Here is a 24187-nt window from a genome sequence, read left to right on the forward strand (position 1 = left end):
GTAATCTCAGGAACCACAGCACCCAATAGAGTGTTGGAAAGGGCAGTTGCAGCAGAAGGACATAGGCTATGCAGACCCCCACATATACATTTAAAAGGTAAAAGAACCGTGCCAGCAAAGTATTCCCTTGTGGGCGTATATGCGTAGTGCTGTGGGCGTGTCCTGGGGGGGTGACAAACGCTGGGGGCGTGTGGTACGTTCCGCCCTTCAAGCCATGTCTCATATCGTGTGCTAATCCCACCCTGCTCCCTTTAAATACCCCTGCATCCCATAATCATAAACCTCCCTTACTCCTTAAAATACCCCAACGCCCTTAAACACTAACCCATCCTAACCCTATAAATATACCCTGTACCCCAAAACCCAAACTTATCTCTAAACCCTAAAAAATACCCCTGTACCCCAAAACCCAAACCTAGCCCTGAACCCTATAAATACCCCTGTACCTCAAAACCCAAACCTACCCCTGAACCCTAAAAATACCCCTGTACCCCAAAACCCAAATCTAGCCCTGAACCCTAAAAATACCACTGTCCCCAAAACCTAAACCTACCCCTGAACCCTAAAATACTCCTATACCCCAAACCCCAAACCTAGCCCTGAACCCTTAAATTACCCCTGTACCCCAAAACCCAAACCTACCCCTGAACTCTAAAAATACCCCTGTACCCCAAAACCCAAACCTAGCCCTGAACCCTAAAAATAACCCTGTACCCCAAAACCCAAACCTACCCCTGAACCCTAAAAATACCACTGTAGCCCAAAACCTAAACCTACCCCTGAACCCTAAAATACCCCTGTACCCCAAAACCCAAACCTAGCCCTGAACCCATAAATTACCCATGTACCCCAAATCCCAAACCTACCCCTGAACCCTAAAAATACCCCTGTACCCCAAAACCCAAACCTAGCCCTGAACCCTAAAAATAACCTTGTACCCCAAAACCCAAACGTACCCCTGAACCCTAAAATACCCCTGTACACCAGAACCCAAGCATAGCCCTGAACCCTATAAATACCCCTGTACCTCCAAACCTACCCCATAACCCTTAAAATACCCCTGTACCCCCAAACCCAAACCTAGCCCTGAACCCTAAAAATACCACTGTACCCCAAAACCTAAACTTACCCCTGAACCCTAAAATACCCCTGTACCCCAAAACCCAAACCTAGCCCTGAACCCCTAAATTACCCCTGTACCCCAAAACCCAAACCTACCCCTGAACCCTAAAAATACCCCTGTACCCCCAAACCCAAACCTAGCCCTGAACCCTAAAAATAACCCTGTACCCCAAAACCCAAACCTACCACTGAACCCTAAAATTCCCCTGTACCCCAGAACCCAAGCATAGCCCTGAACCCTATAAATACCCCATTACCTCAAAACCCAAACCTACCCCTGAACCCTAAAAATACCCCTGTACCCCCAAACCCAAACCTAGCCCTGAACTCTAAAAATACCACTGTACCCCAAAACCTAAACCTACCCCGGAACCCTAAAATACCCCTGTACCCCAAAACCCAAACCTAGCCCTGAACCCTTAAATTACCCCTGTACCCCAAAACCCAAACCTACAGCTGAACCCTAAAAATACCCCTGTACCCCAAAACCCAAACCTAGCCCTGAACCCTAAAAATAACCCTGTACCCCAAAACCCAAACCTACCCCTGAACCCTAAAATACCCATGTATCCCAGAACCCAAGCATAGCCCTGAACCCTATAAATACCCCATTACCTCAAAACCCAAACCTACCCCTGAACCCTAAAAATACCCCTGTACCCCAAACCAAAACCTAGCCCTGAACCCTAAAAATACCACTGTACCCCAAAACCTAAACCTACCCCGGAACCCTAAAATACCCCTGTACCCCAAAACCCAAACCTAGCCCTGAACCCTTAAATTACCCATGTACCCCAAAACCCATACCTACTGCTGAACCCTAAAAATACCCCTGTACCCCAAAACCCAAACCTTGCCCTGAACCCTAAAAATAACCCTATACCCCAAAACCCAAACCTAGCCCTGAACCCTTAAAATACCCCTGTACCCCAAAACCCAAACCTACCCCTGAACCCTAAAAATACCCCTATACCCCAAAACCCAAACTTAGCCCTGAACCCTTAAAATACCCCTGTACCCCAAAACCCAAACCTAGCCCTGAACCCTACAAATACCCCTATACCCCAAAATCCAAACTTAGCCCTGAACCCTAAAAATACCCCTGTACCCAAAAACCCATACCTATCCCTAAACCCTAAAACTACCCCTGTACCCCATAACCCAAAACTATATCTGAAACCTTAAAATACCCAAACACCCCAAGACATATACCTCAGTACCCCAAAACATATACCCCTATACCCATACTTACCTTAACCAAACATTAAAAAAAACACATGCTTTTACCATTCATGGATTTACAACGAATTTCGTTGTAAATGTATGCATGTTAAAAGCATACAAAATGTAATGCCATGCGTTATAATGGCATTGCGGAGTCATGGTACTTTCGTAATGAAAGTATGTGGAGTGATGATATGCGGAAAGAAAGTTGCGGAATAATGGGTGTTTACCCTCTCCAGTAAGTACATTGGTGGCACAGCTGCCAACATCTCCAGCAACATACTCATATTTTTTCACCACCCATTTGAAAAATGCACAGGTCTCTCTCATTGATGGCCAGCACCGACATACACTTTTAGACACACCTCCCGCCACAAGTTCTAGAATTGCGAACTTTAGAGCTGGGGAGCTACGTTCGAATCTCGGCATCAGCTCAACATCCTGTGATTTCAGGCAAATCGCTTTGTCTCCCCATGCCTACCACAAATGAATGTGTTCTTCTGTAATGTAAATTGTGCTCATGCCATGTTGTCGAGTTTGCGCTATATAATATTGCAAGGAAAAATAAAGTAAGGAAACTCGAGTTCACACACTACTGAACGCGCACTCAAGTGCATCAGCAGTGCACTGTGAATCGGAGCGTTTCACAGGCCTGTCACAGATAAGAAATGCTATCAAAACGAAATCCTACAAAACAATATTTTACTGTCCGGCAGCAATTCATACCCGGACAACGTCTGGATGGGCTGCTAGTTTTTCTAATATGTTATAGGCAGGGGAAACCCAATAAACGACGACGAACCTGCAAGGATACATTGAATGCCGTTCGAGTTCTTGTTCAAAAGCGTCTGGATATCCCTTCCAACTTGACTTGACAGCTAGCTGAAATTAGGCCAACGGATGTGGCCCGATCCTCTAATATCCAAGATTTCACTCGTGGCTGACATTGCGCCCCACGTTTACTGCCGTCTTCGATTGTTCTATTCGGCTTCTTGTCAGAAATTCCAGGGAGTTCTTTCAGCATTGAAAAATATCGTCCTGATGATGGTCTATTTGACGACTGCCCTCTAGACCGAAACGTCGACACTCCATCATCTCCTTTAGTGCTGTTTTGACACTAACTCACAACCATTCTTTATTAATTAATTTAGGTTGTTTGTTTTATCCATTAGGAGTTGATGTTTTTAGTTATGAACTGTAGAGAAAATATTGTCTACCTCTGTTCATGACTTTTGCTCTAATTCATTTGTCTGTATCTATCTCCCCAATTTTGTTGCAGTAAAACATTTTTTGTCAAAATATAATTTTTGCTCTGTGTGTTCTCTCTTTTCCTTCCATTAATTTATTTACTTTTGTATAATAAGATTGTTATCCTGTGGATACTATTGAGTGTGTTACATTTGTACAACTCATCAATCAAACTGAGTATTTTCTAAATAAGTCCCTTGTAGCATACTCTGACTTTAATCATATAGTTTTTCTAATATAACATCAAGTCATGTAGGGGTGTCATCACATCATATAATACTCGGACGATTGGGATGCAACTATTTAGTCCAAAATTAATATTGTCCATCTCCTCCTGCTGCATCACAGTATATAGAAGGAAGGGTTAAATTTCAAAGCGCTCTGTGGCGTAGCCGAATTATGAATCTAATACGGGGGTTAGGTATTTAATACCTCTATGTGCGTCTGTAGATTCACCAATAGCACCTCCCAATCTGCTACAAAGGGGAGCCTACGCAGCCCGCGAGCTTCCTTTTGACTTAATGTTGTTGCCTCAGCCCTGTCCAATTTAAGCATCACTAAACACCAGTGGTTAACATCTGGCAATGTTTGTGCCTTCCAGTTCATGGTGATGAGCCTGCGGCCAATAAGTAATGGCAACTCAATGAAACGATTTGCAGCTTTAACAGTTACCGAGCGCTTGAATACCCTCAACAACTCCCCTTCTATCGTTTACACATCAGTGCAGCCAGTCGCCTCTGTTAATGCCCCTGCAACCATGGGCCAGAATGCCGCAGCTGCTGGGCAGCTCCAGAACATGTGAGCCATGTGAGCCATGTCCGCCCCCGCTTAATGGCATCAAGTACAATTGGTGGATGAATGAATGAATTTATCATTTATATCGCGCTCGAATGCCCGAAGGCGTCTAGGCGCTACAGCGGAGGAAAAATACCAGAGAGGAAAAAAAAAAGATTAGTGCAAGAAAAGCCAGATTTTTAACGCCTTTCTGAAAAAAAGAAGAGTTGTACTGTTCTTTATGGGTATCGGCAGTGTGTTCCACAATTTAACAGTGTGGAAGAAAAAGCTGTTTCCTAGCGCACCCTCCTGAATTTGGGTACCTGAAGAAATTTGCTTGTGGCTGAACGAAGTGTCCTGTTTGGATGATACCATAATAGGTGTTGGATGACCCGAACATTCTGTGAAGTGCCGTTAGAGTAAGATGGGCCTTACGTAAAATGTTATGTTGTATATACTGGAACTTAGCATTCTTTGACAGTTTTCTAGGGTACACAAGCGCACGATCCCATTCCTTCTGCATGAGTGCTCTACCTATGTCACCTTCCCAAGTTCTGCGGAGTGCAGTCAAGTGGTCATGCATAGTGTAGGCCAATGCGTGAACAAACCATGTAATAAGGCGACGGCCCCCTCCCATAATGTAGAGTGTGTGTCCCAGTTGATGATGATCCCGTTCTGTATCTGTGATATGCCACAACCGGTCTAGTTCAGCTTGTAGTCGGCCCTAGGCTAAGAAATGACCCGCCGGGAGTTCATTTTTCTCATGTAGCCTGTCAAAGGGATGAACCACCAGTTTTGGCATGAGCTCGTACTAACTACCTGCTATGACCTTACTCAAGATCTTGTAATCTGATCCCAACATGGAAAGCAGGAAAAACAAGGATAACCCCAAAGGAATCCTCCCTGGCTTTGGGAGTAACACCAATAGTGATTCCTACAGGGTAGGCAGGAGTTGGCCTTCCATTAAAGCAGGTTGATAAACCTCCAGCAGCTTGGGGGCCAACAGATGTTCATACACTTTGTAGAATTCAGTTGTGAGCCCTGCCCCCTCCCTTTCCCTGGTCTATCACAGATCTGAGGCAGAAGGATATCAAGTGTCTCCCAAGAATCACTTAAGATGGGCATGCACTGAAGACAGGGTTAGCACTTTAATCTGCTGGCATCAAAGGCAGATAGTAAGCCGCTGACATCTTCTGACCCATGAGAGAGCAGTACACACACACAAACAGACAGACACACACACAACTACACACACGTTCTCTGTCACTGTCTCTCTCTTTATCTTTAGCTCTATTTCTCTTTTTTCCTCTCTCTCTGCTTCTCTTCGAATACGTAGCAGTGAAAGGTAAAGGATGACTGAACTAGACCTTCTGGGAGCTGCGCATCTAGATTGCAGTGACAAGAAATTAGTTACTTACATGTAACTCCAGTGCCCCCTCATTGGTTGAATCATTCTCTGCTGTCAAGTTGGGAATCCCAGATACATTAAAATTGCACTATACAGTGTAAAAACATACAACTTATAGTATATAATGCAAAAAGGCCACAGGCCTGAAAGAACACAGTATATTTTGTGACACATCCACCTCATTTGAAAGAACCCAAACTTCAGCCAATAAAGTAAAAGCTTAGGCACCCCATCTCCCCTTAGAGGCCACCATAGATCAGATTTCTACAGCAGGTCGTGTGTGAGGGAGTCCCCTGTCAGAACTCTAACTTTTCAGGGAACTTGAAATTGTTTCCAATTTGGTCTGCCCTGGATTTGAACCAACCCTTTCTTCAGCTCTGATCTGCTGTGAGTTGCTTCTACGAAAAGAGTGTTTATTTTTCTGTACCAGTGAGATCTGTGGTCTGCCAAGCAACTGCCACCAACTGTCACTATGGCTGACAAGGAGAAATTGTTCATCACACATTATGGTGGTGGGCAAATCCCCTTTAAAAACAAAATGCTTTTACATAAAAAAATGAAAATATTCTACAGGTCTCAACTTTTTCCTATTCAGGCATCCTTTTTAATGATACCAACTCTTGGTCTCATTTAGTTGATGCAAGGATTGGAGGTTTTAATCAAAATATTGAGGCCATCTTAAGATTCACAAAAAAACTCGGCTCTTGGCCAATAAAAGCTATCAGATTTTTATAAACCACGTACGTGCGCTGGTACCTTATATGGTGTCGGAGTCTGGGGTTGTTCTAATATTCTGGGCCTACAGAGAACTGAAAACATGTTCTTGAAACGAGTGCTGACAGTCCCTAAAAGCACCCCTGCTACTATTTGTCATAATGAACTGGGTGTAACCCCATTGTCTTTTTGTATACAATTAGCACATTTGATGCTATGGCATAATATTTGGGTAAAAGAAGAAACAGTTCTGAACCGTGCCATAATTTTGGACTGTTTGAAGTTGGACTGTGTGAGAAAAATTCCCTGGATTACCTACATACAAGAACAATTGGAGAAGTTGGGTCTGCCGGATTGTTTTAATATCCCAGGAAACATATCTACAATCCCAAAAGCCAAGCTGAAAAGAGACTTTTTTTCCTATTTGAAGCATGCTCGAGACAGTCAAGAGATGGTAAAAAAAGGGTTGTTGAGCACTCTTTGCTAGTCAGCTCCCTAGGAACTGAGTCCTACCTCTCTTTTTATTTTAATCATGCCAAAATGTTTTATCTGATTAGGTTTAGGATGGGCATCTCTCATTTTTTAGTCTCATACCCACGAGACGCATACTGTGATGCCAAACTAGAATTGTGTCCATGTGATTCAGAGTCTATACAGAGCAACTTGCACTTTATGTTTTTATGCAAACTTTATATTAATCCAAGACATGCTATTTTAAAGCCATTGTTAAGATTTTTAAAAATAGGAAAGTGTCGGTCCGCATTACACCATCTACTTCTAATAAATGATTAATTTACTTGTTTGATGATTTATAAGTACATCTCCTCTGCAGTTCGGCTCCGGAATATTGCTGGAAAAGGGAAACATCCTTTACAATGGAACCGTTACAACGCGGTACCGTTACAACGCAGGATTTGCAACTAAAGTTGTTAGAACAACTTTCGCTGGAGGGCGCTCTAGGATAGGGGATAGTTTAATTTACTGTCCAACACCTTCCCTACTATCCACGGGGACTGGAGTTGGAATAGTAAATTAAACTATTCACTATCCAGCGCCCCCCAACGCAAGTCGTTATAACGACTTGCGTTGTTAAACCTGATTCGTAAAGGTACGTGTTGTAACGGTACGCGTTGTACCGTCATACATCCTTGGAATATGACTCTTTGTGAACTGATCATGTTGGTTAAATTTTATTGTGTCCACCTTTTTGAAATGTTTTTTTTTATGTGTGTTCTTTTATGGTTGATACTCAGCCGAATAAAGATTTTGACTGACTGAAACCTTTTTATCTTGTGGCAGTAAGAAGATGTATACTGATGATCCACACTCACAGTGTATTTATTGCTTTTATCCTAACTAAGCATAAGGCAGCAGATTGCACAATTTATTCGTCTTTCTCCACGAAGACTCTTAAGGACAGAAAAAGGAGTCTGGCATTATTTTTGATGAATAAAGAGAACTTTCCTCCTACTAAAGGAGATGCCCCCTCTTCAGGGGAAGATTTCGTGAAAAGTGCCCCCCCCCCCCCTCTCGGCACTCCTCTGAAGGCAGCGCACCAGAGGAGACTTGTTCAAGTTCCTGAGCATGATTTATGCACCTCCTATGCGGACAGTGGCATACGCCATCCACCTGATCACTACACCAGCATACATTAATGTCCCCACTTGTCCCATAGATAGAAGAAAGCACCTACCGCAGTCCCAGCGGGTCCAGGCTGGCCTGGTATTCCAGCTGTTCCCTGAAATTGAAAAAACAAATTGCATCAGTGTCATCTTATCCCATCTTTACTAATTGTATCTGGTCCAAACGGACCACAAAAATGATTAGGAAACAAGGGAGAAGGAGGGGATCCTAACTAGTTCCACCTGTAAGAACCAGCTTGTTTAGCAGAAACCATCTCAAACATTGAAGGAACACTTAACCTGGTACCAAGAAATCACCTCAGATGGGAGATATTCTATATCTCGACCCAAATACCAGGACCATGGGAGGTTTGAGAGCCTTGCATCCTCTTAAGTATTGATGTAGCATGTAGCTTGACACCATGATTTCATCATACGGTAGTCCTACACTACACCTTATCCAGCAAAACAAAACAATCAAGGACTTGCTACTCCATAGACTGTAATTTTTGACACAAATGTTGGATAAAGCCACATAAGAGAGTTAAATTATCTGAGAAGTAACTATGCAAAGAGGTTTGGTGCCGCCCATCTTCATTTTAAATAAAGGCAATACAAGAAATCAACACCATGATGCTTGTGATAAAAGGGTATGACAAACATTTTACCACTTCAAAGGTTCACTACTCCTGTTTCAGTTCCCAAGGATTTTTTCATTTAGAAATTATAGACATCTATTGGTCATAGGACTTTTTCTTACCTTCAGCCCATTCAGCCCCGGAGGCCCACGGTCACCCTAAGCATTGAAAGAAAATAACTATTAATGTTAGGAAATGTGTACTTTATCTACATTTGATTAGATGAGAAGGAAACGTTGGTTGTCTATAGTCCTACTTCTCTTCCAGGGCAGTTGGGGTCATACAATAGATGAAGGTGGCGTGCATGTCCCATGCGTTACACAACAGTTGAAAGATGGCATACACATCACAGAGCTTCAATAACTTCATAAGCATTGAATAGTCCTGTCCACCATTCATGGCCAAGGGTGATATTTCTCTATGGAAGGGAAGTACCACTCTCTGTATATAGACAAACATCTAAAAAGCTTCACTAAATTGCAAAAGCATAAAAGAACATTTGAACTTAGGGGTGGATTGAGGGTCACGGATGGAGTTCTGCAGCCTGACACGTATGGCCATGATGTGCAAGGGACACTGAAACCTCTCAGCTACTTCTCAGCTTTTATTTATTGCGTTATCACTAACCAAAGTGTCCTGAAACAAGCACCCTGTAGAAGGATGATTTATGTGGCTTATACAGGAAAGGGTGGTCTCCATGACCCAATGGAGATCAATCATCAAAGACTCAAGACTCCCAGTCCTCGGGCTGGGAGTCCCCAGAAGGTATCTCTGGCACCTAAGGTAACTATAACTCGCACCCTTGGCGTGCACTGCTAATTACCGCACATATTACATCACTCATGACATTTTCTATGACAGCATTGATAATATAACTGCAGCATTCAATTATTCATGAGAAAATTGTGCATGGCAGGGGCCCAAGTTATAGTTACTTAAGGGCACGACTTACAATTAATTGAAATACCTATAATGGGGCCAGCACATGTTATGGGGGAGGGGAACACAAGCCCCCATTCCTGGGCTCAGGAACCCCATCTGCAGGACCCGGTGCTATTTTTTAGGGGGCAGGGGAGGGGGCATGGGACCCCCCCTTCCCGGTACTCATTTAGTCTAGGGGACCCCATCATGGGGGTCACCACTATATTTATGGGGGAGGAAGGCACACAGGCCTTCACTCCCAGGGCCAATTTTGACTCCGAGGACACCATTTCCTGAGGCCCAGCCATACTGCGAAAAGGGTGGGGCAAGTAGCTCCCCTCCAAAGGCCACTAACAATACTGCTCCCTGTGGGTAGGTGCAATCTTTTCATCTGTTTCCCTGCCCCCTTCAGTTAAAAGTCCACTCCCAGAGGGTGGGCGCATTCTTCATACTCCCACCTGTAGGGAATGTACTTGGCATTTGCTTCCGCTTGGCAGGAGTTTTGAAATTGCTCCCACCATGCAAGAGAAAACACAGGTTTTCAGCCTTGCACTAGTGTGGGCAGGGAAGCCGCTAAGTCCGGGACATAACACATGACCCGCCCTGGGGATGGGATCCCCAGGGTGATTATGGCACGGGGAGGGGCATCCATATTGCCCCCCTCTCCTTTGTAATTGTGGCCGGGCCCTGGGAGGGGAGCCACACGCGCCCCTTCCCCCAAATCTATCTATTGTTCCCCCCTGGACCTGGTCCCCCTGGGGTGCAATATAAAAGCACTGGAGATCACGCTTTTTTTGCCATGGATCTTTCTCGAATTTGTGGGTTTTTAAAAAAGAAAACATTTTTGCCGCAGCCGGGGACCCTGTGGAAGCCCACCACCAGGCCAAGAGAGTCAGGTTATTCCTACCCTGCTCCCTTGTTGTTTTTTGGGTGCCACTACTTCCTAGTTGAAGTGCTGGCAGTCAATCATAAAAACAACAGTTCATGGACAGAATGCAGAACAATGTCATACATTCACCCCAATCCAGAGCTCTGGGCCTAAATCCATCGTTTTTTTGCACTCAACACCACCCCAGTTCAGACATGGCCATATGCAAATCAGCCTTGACCCTGTGACTCATGGGAACAGTCCAGCCCGAACTGCCAAGCCATGTCTTCCCTGGACCGGAATCAAGCATCCTAGGACCGGTTTCTGTCTATCAGCTGTCATCAGCCAGGACTGTTCCCATGAGGCACAGGGTCAAGACTGATTTGCATATGGCCATGTCTGAACTGGGATGGCTTGGTGAGCAAAATAAGGATGGATTAAACCCGGATCTGTGACTAGGGGTGCATGTTTTGCCATTGTGCAACATTCCGTCCATCATCTTGTGTGTTTGGCAGTCAATCACAGCATTGCTGTTGGCACGTGGATCTGCGTCTCTTTTTTTACTAACTGTAAAACTACTGAACAGATTTACATCAAATTACGAAAGGCACTTTCTGGACCAAGATCTAGCTTTCCGCCAAATTTGTTGTAGTTCCGTTCAGCGGTTCGGGCTGTAGTCGTGTCTCAAATCCCTATGGGGAAAATGCATTTTGGGAGACCCCCTTTTTCTTGGCCCCTGCTAAACAAATCACCCCAAAACTTTCCTGACAGCAGCGGAAGTGATTGGCACACTAGTTTTGAAAATTTCCTGAAGATTCAGCAAACAGAGCCAAAGTTTTTTAGCAAAACAAAAAACACTTTCCCTACAAAAATTAGGCCCTAAATATAACTACCTACTGGTGACTGCCAGTAGAAAAAAAAATGTGTATATATATCATTTGAACAAGGCTCGAATGAGCCGAAACATACGGCGGCATTAAGGAATAAAACATTGAATTGCACTAAGTATTTGGTCCACGTCTTTTGTTGGAGAGAAGAACCTTGAGGCAAAACGCGGAAAGCAGTAATATATATATATATAAGAGCATGCACACGAGGGCTGCATGAATATGGCTTCTTTAATATAACGGGCCTCCCACAACCCGGCAGCCAAGAGAGACTCGCTTCGGCTGTAACAACAGCCTTTGTCAATCTGGTATATATATATATATGATCACCCCCACTCTGGTACAGGGAATAACTGATGAGAACAAGAATGCACTGTATATCAGTATATCAACACTTTCAGAACCAACCTGACACCAATGGAATACCCTTTTAAATAAGCCATTCAATCTCATCATTAACCCTTTGCTTCCACATGATCTCACCTTGTCTCCCGATTCTCCAAGCTCTCCAGGCAATCCTCGGTCCCCCTGATAGAAACAGACACTTTTCTTTAATGTTTAATTTTGAGAATTACATGTTTACAGATTCCACGGTATGCACGTGAGATTCATTAATTGCTTATATTTTAAGGTGAATGTATTTACTTTTTTTTTTTCCAAAACTTTATTCGTGATTGTATATTCAGGGCATAAGCATACATTGTTAAGTATTGAGCATTTATTACATCACGATTTTCCAATTTACTCCCAGTCTGTAAAAAAAAACGGGCCAAATCGCTTTAACCAGGTCGTCCACATACAGTTACATGCACAATATCAGGGTCCTCTGTTATTGACAGGACATATCCCATACCCACCCATTCCCTCCCCAACTATTCATCCCCCACCCACCAAACCCGGGTGTCAATAATTTCTCAACTATTCAGTCTCCGCTCCACGGTGATGACCACTCTCAATCCAGAATAATCGATATAAACATAACTAAACACGTCCGTTCCATCTCAGCGTCCATTATACTCAGCCTTCCTCCCTCAGGGTATAATGTGCTGTCATTCGCTTTGGGACAGTGGCTGGTCTAATCTGTCTAACTCCATTATCATAACCTGCCAATCCTGTGCCATGGGAGTTTTCCGCCTCCCGCCCTCCTCCTCTTTTCTGAGGGCAAAACATTCTGCTCGGCCCCACCTCACTACCTCCGCCTGTCATGTCTCTACCCTGGCCGCTCTTGGGGATTTCCACCTCATCGTAATCATCCTAATCGCCAAGAGGAGGGCAAGATCTACAAATCTTAGTTTCGTTTTTAACGGCTTGGGACGTGGGCGAGCTCCCACTAAACAATATAAGGCGCTCTCCTTCACCTGTATCTGTGAAACCCCCTTTATTGTCTGGCATACCTAATGTCTGACATAATATCGACAGACAGAATATCGAACTACAAAAATATCGGAACAAAAATATCGACATCAAAAATATTGGAATCCTATCTTCATAAAGGTAAGTACAAAAATATCGGAAAAAAATATCGTAGTACAAAAATATCGGAATAAAAAATATCGTTTTTTTAAATGTATTAAAAATAATGTAAAAATAATTTTAAAATACATATAATTTTACAAATATTAAATAAAAATATTCAAACAAAATTAAAACTAATACATATACATTTAAAATAAATAAAACACTTAATAATTTAATGTAATTTTATTTTTTTAATGTTATTTAATTGATTTAATGTAATATTTTTTTGTTTTTACCCTGTACACCTGTACCCCAAAACCCCAAAACTGACCCTGAACCCTAAAAATATCCCTGTACCCCAAAAACCCAAAACTGACCCTGAACCCTAAAAATACCCCTTTACCCAAAAACTGAAAACTGACCCTGAACCCTAAAAATACCCCTTTACCCATAACTGAAAACTGACCCTGAACCCTAAAAATACCCCTTTACCCATGAACTGAAAACTGACCCTTATCCCTAAAAATACTCCTTTACCCAAAAACTGAAAACTGACCCTGAACCCTAAAAATACCCCTTTACCCAAGAACTGAAAACTGACCCTGAACCCTAAACATACCCCTTTACCCAAAAACTGAAAACTGACCCTGAACCCTAAAAATACCCCTTTACCCAAAAACTGAAAACTGACCCTGAACCCTAAAAATACTCCTTTACCCAAAATTAATTAATATTATTTAATTACCAATTAATTATTAATTAACAATAACAATAAAGTAAATATATTGGCACATTAGCTGTAATTAATTTAATTTAATAATTAATATTATTTTTCCCAATTAATTAATTAAGAATAACAAAAAGTATATATAAAAAATTACTATAATTAATGTAATTAACTAATTAATATTAATTATTTACCAACTAATTAATACTTAAAAATATGTACAAAATTATATTAATTAATTAACTAATTAATATAAATAATTACCAATTAATTATTAATTAAAATATGTACAAACATATATTAATTAATTAATTATTATTAAATTACTTCCCACCCTATTCCCCTATAAACCCATAACCCGCTACAGAACATATTTATCAATTAATCAATTAATTAAAATTAATTAAAAATTATTTCTCAATTAATTAATTAATAATTCCTACTAATTAATAATTAACTTAACATAATTAAATTACTTCCCACCCTATTCCCCTATAAACCCACAACCCGCTACAGTAGTAAAGACAATATTTAATTAAATTACATTAAAAATAAATAATAAAACATAATAAATACAATATAATATACACTAAATTTATTTAAAAATTGATATTTGTAACATCGAAGTTATTTATTTTGATATTATTAACATCGATATTTGAAACTTCGATATTACTGATATCATACTAATATCGATATTAAGACTGTCGATATTACTTACCTTCGATATTTTGTCCCATCGATATTTAAACTTCGATATTATTGTATATCGATATTTAAAACTCGATATTTTGTCTGTGTACCGGCATACCTCCCTCCAGTAGCTGCCCAGCTGTGGGCATGTCTAAAGCATATGTAGGAGGCCCGCCTCATCCACCCTGCATCGCGGGCAATGATGGGGGGCATCGGGAAACATCCGGTGAATTCTCTCCGGGGTGAGATATACCCTATGGAGTATCATGGCTTGGATGAATTTAAATTTCACATTCCGGGAGACCCTTTTTGGGTGTTCCAGGACCACCCACCAAGTTGCGTCTGTAATTTCCTCCCCGGTATCTTGTGACCAGATCTCTCGTAATGTGGTAAGGGATAGTGCAGCATGAGTTCTAATCCCTGTATACAGCCAGCGGACTAAGTGACCCCCTGCCCCCATTTAGTGCATCAGATGTACTAGCTCATGCTGCTGTGGTTTAGTGTGTTGTGGTGCCCAAGTCGTCCTAATAAAGTGAGATACAGTAGTGTGCAATAGGTAATGTCTGTCCGAGGTCCCGGTCACCTGCACAAAAGTGCGATGATCAAGCAGTAAACCGCCTCCAAAGAAACTACCTACCCCCTCAACTCCGCTCTCCATCCAGTGTCGTAAAGTATTTTTGGTGAGTCTTCCCTGCGGTGTCGGGATGCCCAATAAGGGGATATTATCTGCATATGGCAGTGCAGACGACGTGTAAGCCAGCGCCTTCTTAGAACAGAGAAGGGCAGTGCATAGCAATGGGTGGCACAATCTTGTTATCTTACTTTTGGGTAGCAATAGGTTATGTAAGTCGCCCCGAACCAACTGTTCCGTTGTCCATCCCATCTCATGGAGGTTCCTTCCAGACAGCCAGTAAGACAACCTTTGGAGTTGACTGGCGTAATAATACCCTTGAAAATCAGGGGCACCTAGGCCCCCTAGAGAGGTACCAAGTTGTAATTTACGCAGAATAATCCGTTGTCTACCCGACCCCCATATAAGAGTGGTCAGTAAGGTGTTTATTGTCGTGAAAATGCAGTGTGGGAGACATATGGGTAGATTCACAAAATGATACAGTAAGCGAGGTAGCATTACCATCTTTGCTATTGCAATGCGGCCCATGACTGACAAAGGCAGCGAGGTCCAAAATCCGATACTGCCACGGAGGCCAGCGATGGCCCTAGAGATATTGCCATCTAACTGGTCCTCCGTTTTTCTGTATGTGCGTATCCCCAGGAACTTAAAGCTGGACTGAGCCACTGGAATCATGTAGTTACCGAATGATATAGAGGGCGGATGGGGTGCGTCCCAGAAGTAGAATCCCACAGACTTTTCTGGGTTTATAGCCAAGCGCGATACCACTTCAAACTGACGGAAGGTATCGTATAATAGCGTATGATCAGCCTCCAGGTCCCGGAGATATAATAACATATCATCCGCATATATGGAGAGTATATGGGATGACCCTACCATTGGAATGCATAGTGCAGTCGCATACTTGCGAAGAGCAATGGCCAGTGGTTCGAGCGCTAGAACAAATAGCATTGGGGACAGAGGGCACCCCTGTCTGGTGCCTCGGTAGACCGGGTATTCGGCCGATACATAGCGCCCCGTTCTTGCCCGAGCTGTGGGATCAGTACACAACAGCCTGACCCATCTCAGTAGAGGGGCCGGGAAGCCAAAGCGTTGCAGGGCCTCAAACATAAAGGGCCAAGAAAGTGAATCAAATGCTTGTTTGAGATCTAACGCAATGCATCCTGCCTGTTTTAATTCTGTTGGTGATGCCGCCATTAGTGCGTGCAGGCGTCTCGTGTTTAGGGAGGTACTGCGCCCAGGAAGGAATCCACACTGGTCTCGATGTATGAGCGCAGTCAGATGAGGTTGGACACGCAGAGCAATAGCTTTGCTCAATATTTTATATTCTGTGGACAGCATGGATAAGGGCCTATAATTTAACAGCTCCAAAACATCCCTACCCGGTTTAGGTATGGAGGTCACTAATGCCTGCATTGTTGATCGTGGCAGATGACCCTCTTCGAATACTATCTCATATACCTTGTGTGTCGGCATAAGTTGAATAGAACTCCACTGGGAGCCCGTCCATGCCCGGTGTCTTGTTTCTGTTTAAGTTCTTAATCGCTGCACGTATTTCATGTTGAGTTATAGGCCCCTCAATCGACTTCTGCACGTCTGCTGTTAATAGGCGGAAGGGAAGATCCCTCAAGAAATCAGTTATTTGCGTGAGGGCTTCCATCTCGGTCCGCTCATACAGTGCCTTTAGGTGATCGTGAAACGCCAGGTTAATGTCAGATTGAGTACTCACTAGGGTGCCCGCCTGGTTATGGACCTGGGTAATGATCCGGGTTTCGCACCAAGCGGGCTAGCAGAGAGCCAGAGCGATCCGCCTCAGTGTGTTGCCTCTGTAAATAAGCTTTGCAATCAAGGATACGCAGTGTTTCCAGCATCTCTGCATGCAAGATGTGTTGTTCTTGTAGGGCCTGTTTGAGGTGAATGTATTTACAATACACACTGCCTGTTGTGATATTTTGTAATTTACAACTTAAAATTACAGTTTATTTGCAGTGATATGAACAGCTTCCATCTTTTCCATCTACTGCTAGGATACCTTTACACTGAGGTGATAACGCTTTGTAAATTCATCTACATTCATCCATTGCAACATCTTCATACTGTGTACATTTCAGAACAAGTACACAGAACATCTTGCCACAGAGTGGTACAGTTGACACTGTCCAGTTTTTGCAGCAAATGTTGCAATGTTCATATGTGGTTTTAGCTGCAGATCCCTCTGTGTGGATCCACTCACCAAGGTTTTTCCAGCATTAACCCTTAACTAAGTACTCCCACCTGAGGTCATCAGTTTATCCAACTCTCTCCACATATTTTTCAAACTATCATCCCAGACTCCTCTGTTAAAGAATCATAGTGGAAAGACTTCAAGTGATAATATTCTTTGCTCTATGCTCTCATCTGCTAAAAGAAATGTCTAGATAGATTGAGACCTCCCTTTATTCTTGTACATAAAGTCAAGTGCACTGAGGCTGCCTTGGGGGCTTGTGAGACTTTAACAAACCCGACAAAAAAAATCCACTTGCTGCTGCACTATTGGTTAGTTGGCCATTGCATCACTACTTCTAAAGCTAGACCATGCCATCAAAAGATGGAAGAAAAAGACGCAGGATTATATCAGGAAACAAGAAGGGCAACTTCTTATACATTCACTAGTTTATCTGGCTTTCCACATTGGTTCATGGGATCAGATACATAATTCCAGTATCTTTTTATTCATCCCCTAGGTGTGCTAAACACAGAGACCAACAGGCTCAGATCGGGTATCCTTCGTGAGAAGTTGATGGTCCCGGTCCCAGCGTGTTTTTAGATATCGAAAGAGGTCCCGCATTCCATGGTTGGACATAACTGACTCCCAGCTGGCCATGATTTTCCAAAGTACATTCCAAACATTGACTCAAATGCCTGGCCGGTAGATGCTATGCCTTACCAGTGCATGGAAATATTCAGTGTCCTTCGTTTTCCCCTCTAGAGAGTTTTTATAAAAATCTGGAGGGAACATTCCTAGATTGTTCATACACTTTGATTTTGGCCCTTGTAGTATTAAAAAGATAATGAGGTGCTTTCCCTTACTGAGACCAATGCTTAATATCCACAACACCACTTCCCGTTCATTCTGTCCGAGTGTCTCCTCAATCGATTTGGATGGTCTGGAGAATGGAAGGGTGTAGTTCAGAGACAGCATCTCTCTACGGTTCCTATTCCCATTCTTCTGCCTTTGTTGATCAGACCCTCTTCTGCTTCTCTGCCTTATGGTTTATGCATACTTTTGGTTTCTTAACAGCATTTAACGCAGCCTTCATAGCCCTTTTTTTAAGTTGTTAAATTTCTGCAGGTTGTCTCCTGCTTGAGGTATCAATCGGCAGCAGGGAGATCCTTCAGGCAGCCATTTAACAGCCTTTCCAGAGACAGGTAAATGCCTCTCGTCCTCTCTTTCACTGAACCGCCCCATCAGTGTTCCCCTCTTCATCACACTTGCACCAGACCTAGACCAGTTTAAGTGCAGGCAAAGAACAGTCCTTTGAACATTTGGTTCATCCCCTGTGGGTTTTGTTGTTTAGAACGATTATCTTCTTGGAAGCAATCACTTTTTAAGCAGGTTGGTGGCATCTGGAGCCATGATTCGTATTCTCCTTCTTCCAAGATATCCTCAACCTCAGATTTAATCCTTTCTTCATAAAAAAAATCTCTTATGTCCACTGGGATCAAGTAGAAGTCCTTCCAGACTTCCTTAACTTTTCCTCCACCCTGACTAAAAATGGCTGCACTTACTGGACGGTTAATGAGCTGTTGAGATTTATTTGGAGGGGACTTATTTGTTTTGAAGGTTACATCACCTCTTTTTCTGCAGATCCTGGAAACTGGAGGCTGACCCATTCTCTCCTACTATAAGCCGATGGGCAAAGTCTGCCATTTTGGCCATACATCTAGGTTTACATCTCTTCCATAATGTAAAAAGCTGCACAAGTCATGTTTGTTTTCAATGAACAGAGCAATGGCATGTCCGTTTGCTAAGATTCCAAGACCCAAAGCTACCAGATTCCATGAACTAGGATTTGGTATGGGATCAGGCTGAATTTCAATAGAGTTCTGGTTCTTGTTTGATTAAATCCAGAGGTGTGCCTACTTTCAAGATCCTCAGAAAGTGGTGAGCTCGTCAACCAAGCGGGCGGGGGTGTTGGTCGTGATGGCTTTGTAGTTGGTGCAGCTGGTTTTGAAGATGGTACAACCAAGCAGTGGAATCCAATCAGGGTGAGGAGATTTGTCATGTTTCTGCAGGCCCTTGATGAGGCTTGCGGTGGCATGTATGACTCTCGTAAAGAAGGCCCAGTGTAATGTTTGGGAGGCCAAGGACTTGGACATTTCCACCATCCGATGCAGTTGTACGAGAGTTTGAGCAGCAGTTCTGAGGCCCCTTTTTAGGAGGAACAGTTGCACTTTTTAAGTAGGGGGAGTTGATACCAAGCTCTCTTGAGTTTAGTCTTCATTACTTTAAGGTTGTGTTGTTGCTTGAACCAGTTCTTATTCACTTCCTTGCTTTTGATACAACCATTCGATGGTATACCAGAAACCGTAGGTCAAACATCAATTATTTTGTTTGCTTGTTAAGTTATTTATTTTATTTTGTGTTTGCCTTTTGTCTTCATTGACAAGAATATAAAAATTAATCAATCATGGGTACAAAGTGAAAATGGTTCTTGCCGGATTACGGTTATTATTTGAATGTACAATGAATCTTTTAGATCCAAGCCATCTGAGCACTTTCATAAAGCAGTTTTTGCTGCAACTAAGCTTTTTTTTTAGCACTGAAAGTCTTTGGTTAAAAAAATAAAATCCTGTGCTTAAAAGATCAAAATGAAATCCTGTAAAAACTGCTTGTTGCCACATCTTGTCTCTTTTTATGGTAAGTAGATTTTCCATGAATTATAATATATTGTTATTTTGGATGAAATCATGACCTGACCCATACTGACCTTACTGCCTTGTTCTCCCGGAGGACCTCTTGGACCCTAGTGTAACACAAAAAGACAAATTAATATAAACTGCAAATATACATTTCTGCTCAACGTACCCATTTGCGAGAGTTTGAGCTATTGGCATTGTAAATGACATTGCCTTTTATTTATGTGTTAATTTTCAAAACATATAAATAAAAGGCATTGTCATTTACAACACCAAAAGCTCGAAATCTCGCAATTGCAAGGCCTACTGCATTGCAAATGCTGGTTTGTAAAAGCACCTCATGACGCACTTTCACTTTAACGGCAGCCACGCCTCTTTTTTGGACGCGGCCAATCTAAAGAACGGTGTGCGGCTGACCTTAAAGTGAAAGCACAGAGCACACACATGAAGACGCAGAATTAGTAAGCAGACACAGAACACTTATGAAGAAACAGAATGCACACTGGATGGCACAGTCTACAGCCAGGTTGATACAGAATTAGTAAGGAGTCACAGCACACATGAGGAAACAGAACACACACAGGAAGACACAGACTCAGTAATCAAGCAGAGAACACATGAAAAAGAACGCACATGGGATGACACAGACTACACAGAGTGTGACACAGAATAAGTAAGCAGCCACAGACCAAGTGAGCAAAAAACACAATTCAATGTAATCTTTATTTGGGTACAAAGTTATCCCTAAAAGTCTGTTAAAAAACAACAAACCCCACATACAATGTGAAATAAAACATATAAATTGTTAAAAATACTCAAGTCATAAAATTAAATATTTAACATACAAGATATGACGGCCATAACGTAACAGCCATGCATGAAGCAGAACTGTATAATTTAGATTTAGACTGTGTTCATCGAAAGGCGAGCACGGTCAGCGGTTTTCAAGAAAGCACCTATGTAAAAATAGACTCCTCATTATTGAGTTGAAGGAGCTTAGAAAAGAGCTATGATTGAAGTAACGTTAGAACGAGTGCTGTGCGATTGCGACGCAATATGGGGGTCGGGCCTTGAAGCCTTTTTCCTTCTTTACAAAGGATGGGAGGGAGGGTAAGTTCAAGGCATTGAAGGTATCATTTGCTGTGTATTACATGACTATATCGTTACCTCCTTTGATATGTAGCTTCCGATACCAATGTATACAATATGTGTTTGCGCCGAACTGGAAATCTCAATAAAGTTTGTTGAAAAAAATCATTATTGAGTTGAAGGAGCCTACTAGATGCTACCCTAAAGTCGGTGATATTTTTCTTTATTAAAGGGAGCAAAATACGCTTCTTTTGCCTGGATTGTGTTACATTAAAATATGCCCCAGATCTCTGCCACCTATGTAGACACTGGGAGTAAAATGAACACACACAGGATGAACAAGCAGTTGCTTTATGTTTTAGCGTGAAAAATGGGGCATGAGCATGTAGGGACCCCTATTTGGCAAGTGGGATATGCACTTCTTGTCCGAACTGGACGAAGGGCACCAAGTGGGTGTGTGAGCCAACCAGTGCTGCCGCTGTCAGTCAATGATGCCTATACCATCAGGCAGCATGTCTAGTTATGGTGGTTGGAAACGCGCTAGTCGGAGAAAGAATCCCGGGCGAGCGGAAGCCCAGTGTTAGCTCCACGGACGTCGGAAGTTGAAATGACGTCGCTGCAAGCCAGCGTCGCAGTGAAACTAAGGGCTGCCGGTATCTGTCACTGACACCTATACCAGCAAGCAGCATGTCAGGTTGTGCACGTTAGAAGCGCACTAGTGGGCGAAAATATCCCGGGCAATCGGAAGTCCCGCGTTTGCTCAGTGATCGTAGAAAGTTATAAAGACATCGCTGTAAGTGTCGCAGAAAAACTAGGGGCAGCGCATGGGTTATGCTAAGTTCAAGCAGAACACAAGTGTGGCGGGAAGAGCGCTCATGGGGTCCTCACACACCAGGTCGAAGGTGCGGGCAATGCCGGTACTCCAACGTGTCTCCCCAAAGTCTGGATATTACTGGCACTGCAGGACCGCCCTCATCTTAAAGGGAACGGCCCACGCGATGCGGAAGTCGGAAGTCTCGCGATAACGCGGCTCCGAGCTACGCCGCCATCTTGTCTCGAACTTTCACTGCCTGACTGCATGGAGAAAGCCTGACCCTGCCTCACAGAGGTGCTCCATTATGCCAAGGAATAACAAGTCCCGGGTCCCAGGAGAGGGCCTGGGTGAAGACCAGTGAATAGCAGGGACTCCCATGCCTAATGGGAGAGACCCGCGTCATGCTGCGTTGGAGGAGCTGGAGTACCGCACCATAGCACCGGGTGATATGACACGTTTCCTGGGGTGGGTGGCTGGCTTGGGCGGTGGGCGCATGTGTGTGTGTGTGTTGGTACGCGTGTGTCTGTCTGTGTGTGTGTCTGTGCGCGCTCTTGGCTCCTTGTAAGCAGAGCCGACAACAATAGGTCTCGCTGCGACAGGGCTTCGCCCTGTATCGCAGGTGCGAGACCTAAAAAGATTTACAATGTGAATATACTAGTGTATTTGAAAACCCAAATGGAACGTGTAAAACTGTAGCAGCATGCAAATTGCAGTTATGCATTAGCAGAATGCAGACACAGAAAATCCCTTTTACAACATCACCTGTATATTTTAAGAAGGCATTGTGAAAGCCAAGTACAGTATTTTATATATATATATATTTTATTTTTGTAACTTTACTCATTTACAAAGGAAACCAATAGGCAAACCTCAGCTAAATGCTAGTATAAGTTTAGACACACTGCAGAAACATTCCATGGCATCGCCACCATGGAAAGGCCTTCTCCGCCAAGCATCCTGATATGGATGGCGGTGTCTTCCAGACACCGCTACCATATAAGGCCCAAGTTCCGCCGGGCAGGCAATCAGAACGATTGCCTGCCAGCGGAAATGCGGCGGACGGTCTTTCCGTCCACCGCTGTACCCCCGCCATTGTAATATGGCGGGGGGGGTAAATGGAGGGCGTGCAGGGATAGATGTCGGGCGGATCGGCACCTAAGAGAGACAAGATTAACAACTTAAAAAGTAATGGGTAATATATGCCTGAATTAATCCTACTTGGTGTGATTTTCTTTGAGCAGCTTCCCATTTAATAGCCTTTGAGCATATTGGACTATTAGAGGGGCCGCTGAGGCCCAATGAGGCAAAAATGTGTTTGTAGGCATCCTTCATTACCATGCAGAGGGAATGTAACTTAATGAATTGAATTGTTCTTACTTTAAAAGGTTTCCAAGTAATAACTTCTATATGGGAAGTCCGCTTCCGTAAATGTGCAGACAAGCTAATAAACGGTGAAATGGAATGTGTTTAGGGAATTTACAAGGGTTTAAGACTGATTCAGTGATTTACATTCATCACTTTTTGGTTATCCTGCTGCATGGCGTTAACTGACACTGAGAAGGGTAAAAACTGACATCATATAATAATGTTTAGATTGTTGAAGCAGAATTAAAGGTTCACATGGTTGTTGATTTTCCATAAATCCACAAGAGAGAGGGTGAATGCTACATCAATGCATGAATAGACCTTGGGCAGCATATGGAGCTGTGACTGCTAACGTTACTAGGGATAGAACTGATACCTCCTCATTACATCAATATAATTTAGAGTAATAAACATTGGGGGAAATGCATGATCACATGAAGGAAAACTACTTAATTTCAAAATGGAGGTCTGCTTTGCAGAACTGAGCAATTTTGCTGCTTTAAGCCAAATTATGTGTATAACTTGCAATTCTGAAATTAAATAATTACTATGGATATGCTGGACAAAGAATGGGTTCAAGGATGTTGAGAAGATGAGATTCCACTGAAAGGCAATGGGACTCCTTTTTTCCTTCATCTCACTGAAGAAATCTACAGACAAATGTTCCAGTCACGGTGGATACTACTGAGTGCATGGGGTACATATGCGTCTAGGCCTTCCTGTGCCAACATTGACCCACCTTTAAGTGCATTCACCTATGGAATGTCAGTATGAGCTAGCCTTGCCTGCATCAGACACACCTCGTGAAGCACTGTGGGACACAATGTCACACACTGAAGGGTTTGATTGCTGTTCGACCCCTTTGGCTGCTGTTGGACAAGCCTATCTTAAAGATTCTGCACCTCTTTATGCCAAAATCCTCTACAGCAATAGACGTCCCTGAGTCTGAGCTGTACCACAATAATTGCATACCATGTATGCAGATTTGACCCCTGCATCATAGGGTTGACACAACAAAGCAAATGTCTGGTTATCTTGTAGATATATTTCTGAACCAAACCATTTCTTCTCTGTGCCTTCTTTGT

General features: G+C 42.9%; 2 protein-coding genes across 2 annotated transcripts in view; both read right to left on the minus strand.

The window, feature by feature from the left end:
* Positions 1 to 8904, minus strand: part of LOC147693060 (uncharacterized) — a 294395-nt gene extending 285491 nt beyond the window's left edge. Inside the window, exons 1-2 of the mRNA XM_086939574.1 lie at positions 8873 to 8904; positions 8184 to 8228 (exon numbers count right to left, since the gene is read on the minus strand). The gene's annotated coding sequence lies outside the window, so the exon portion shown is untranslated. The remainder of the gene's footprint in view (positions 1 to 8183; positions 8229 to 8872) is intronic.
* The window catches only part of LOC147693061 (collagen alpha-1(VII) chain-like), a 398052-nt gene that overhangs the window by 22746 nt on the left and 351119 nt on the right, over positions 1 to 24187 (minus strand). The window contains exons 47-48 of the mRNA XM_086939575.1: positions 19906 to 19941; positions 8184 to 8228 (exon numbers count right to left, since the gene is read on the minus strand). Of these exons, the coding sequence (XP_086795701.1) occupies positions 8184 to 8228; positions 19906 to 19941 (81 nt within the window). The remainder of the gene's footprint in view (positions 1 to 8183; positions 8229 to 19905; positions 19942 to 24187) is intronic.

This window comes from Lissotriton vulgaris, chromosome 9 (assembly GCF_964263255.1).
Source record: "Lissotriton vulgaris chromosome 9, aLisVul1.2, whole genome shotgun sequence".
Classification (NCBI taxonomy): Eukaryota; Metazoa; Chordata; class Amphibia; order Caudata; family Salamandridae; genus Lissotriton; species Lissotriton vulgaris.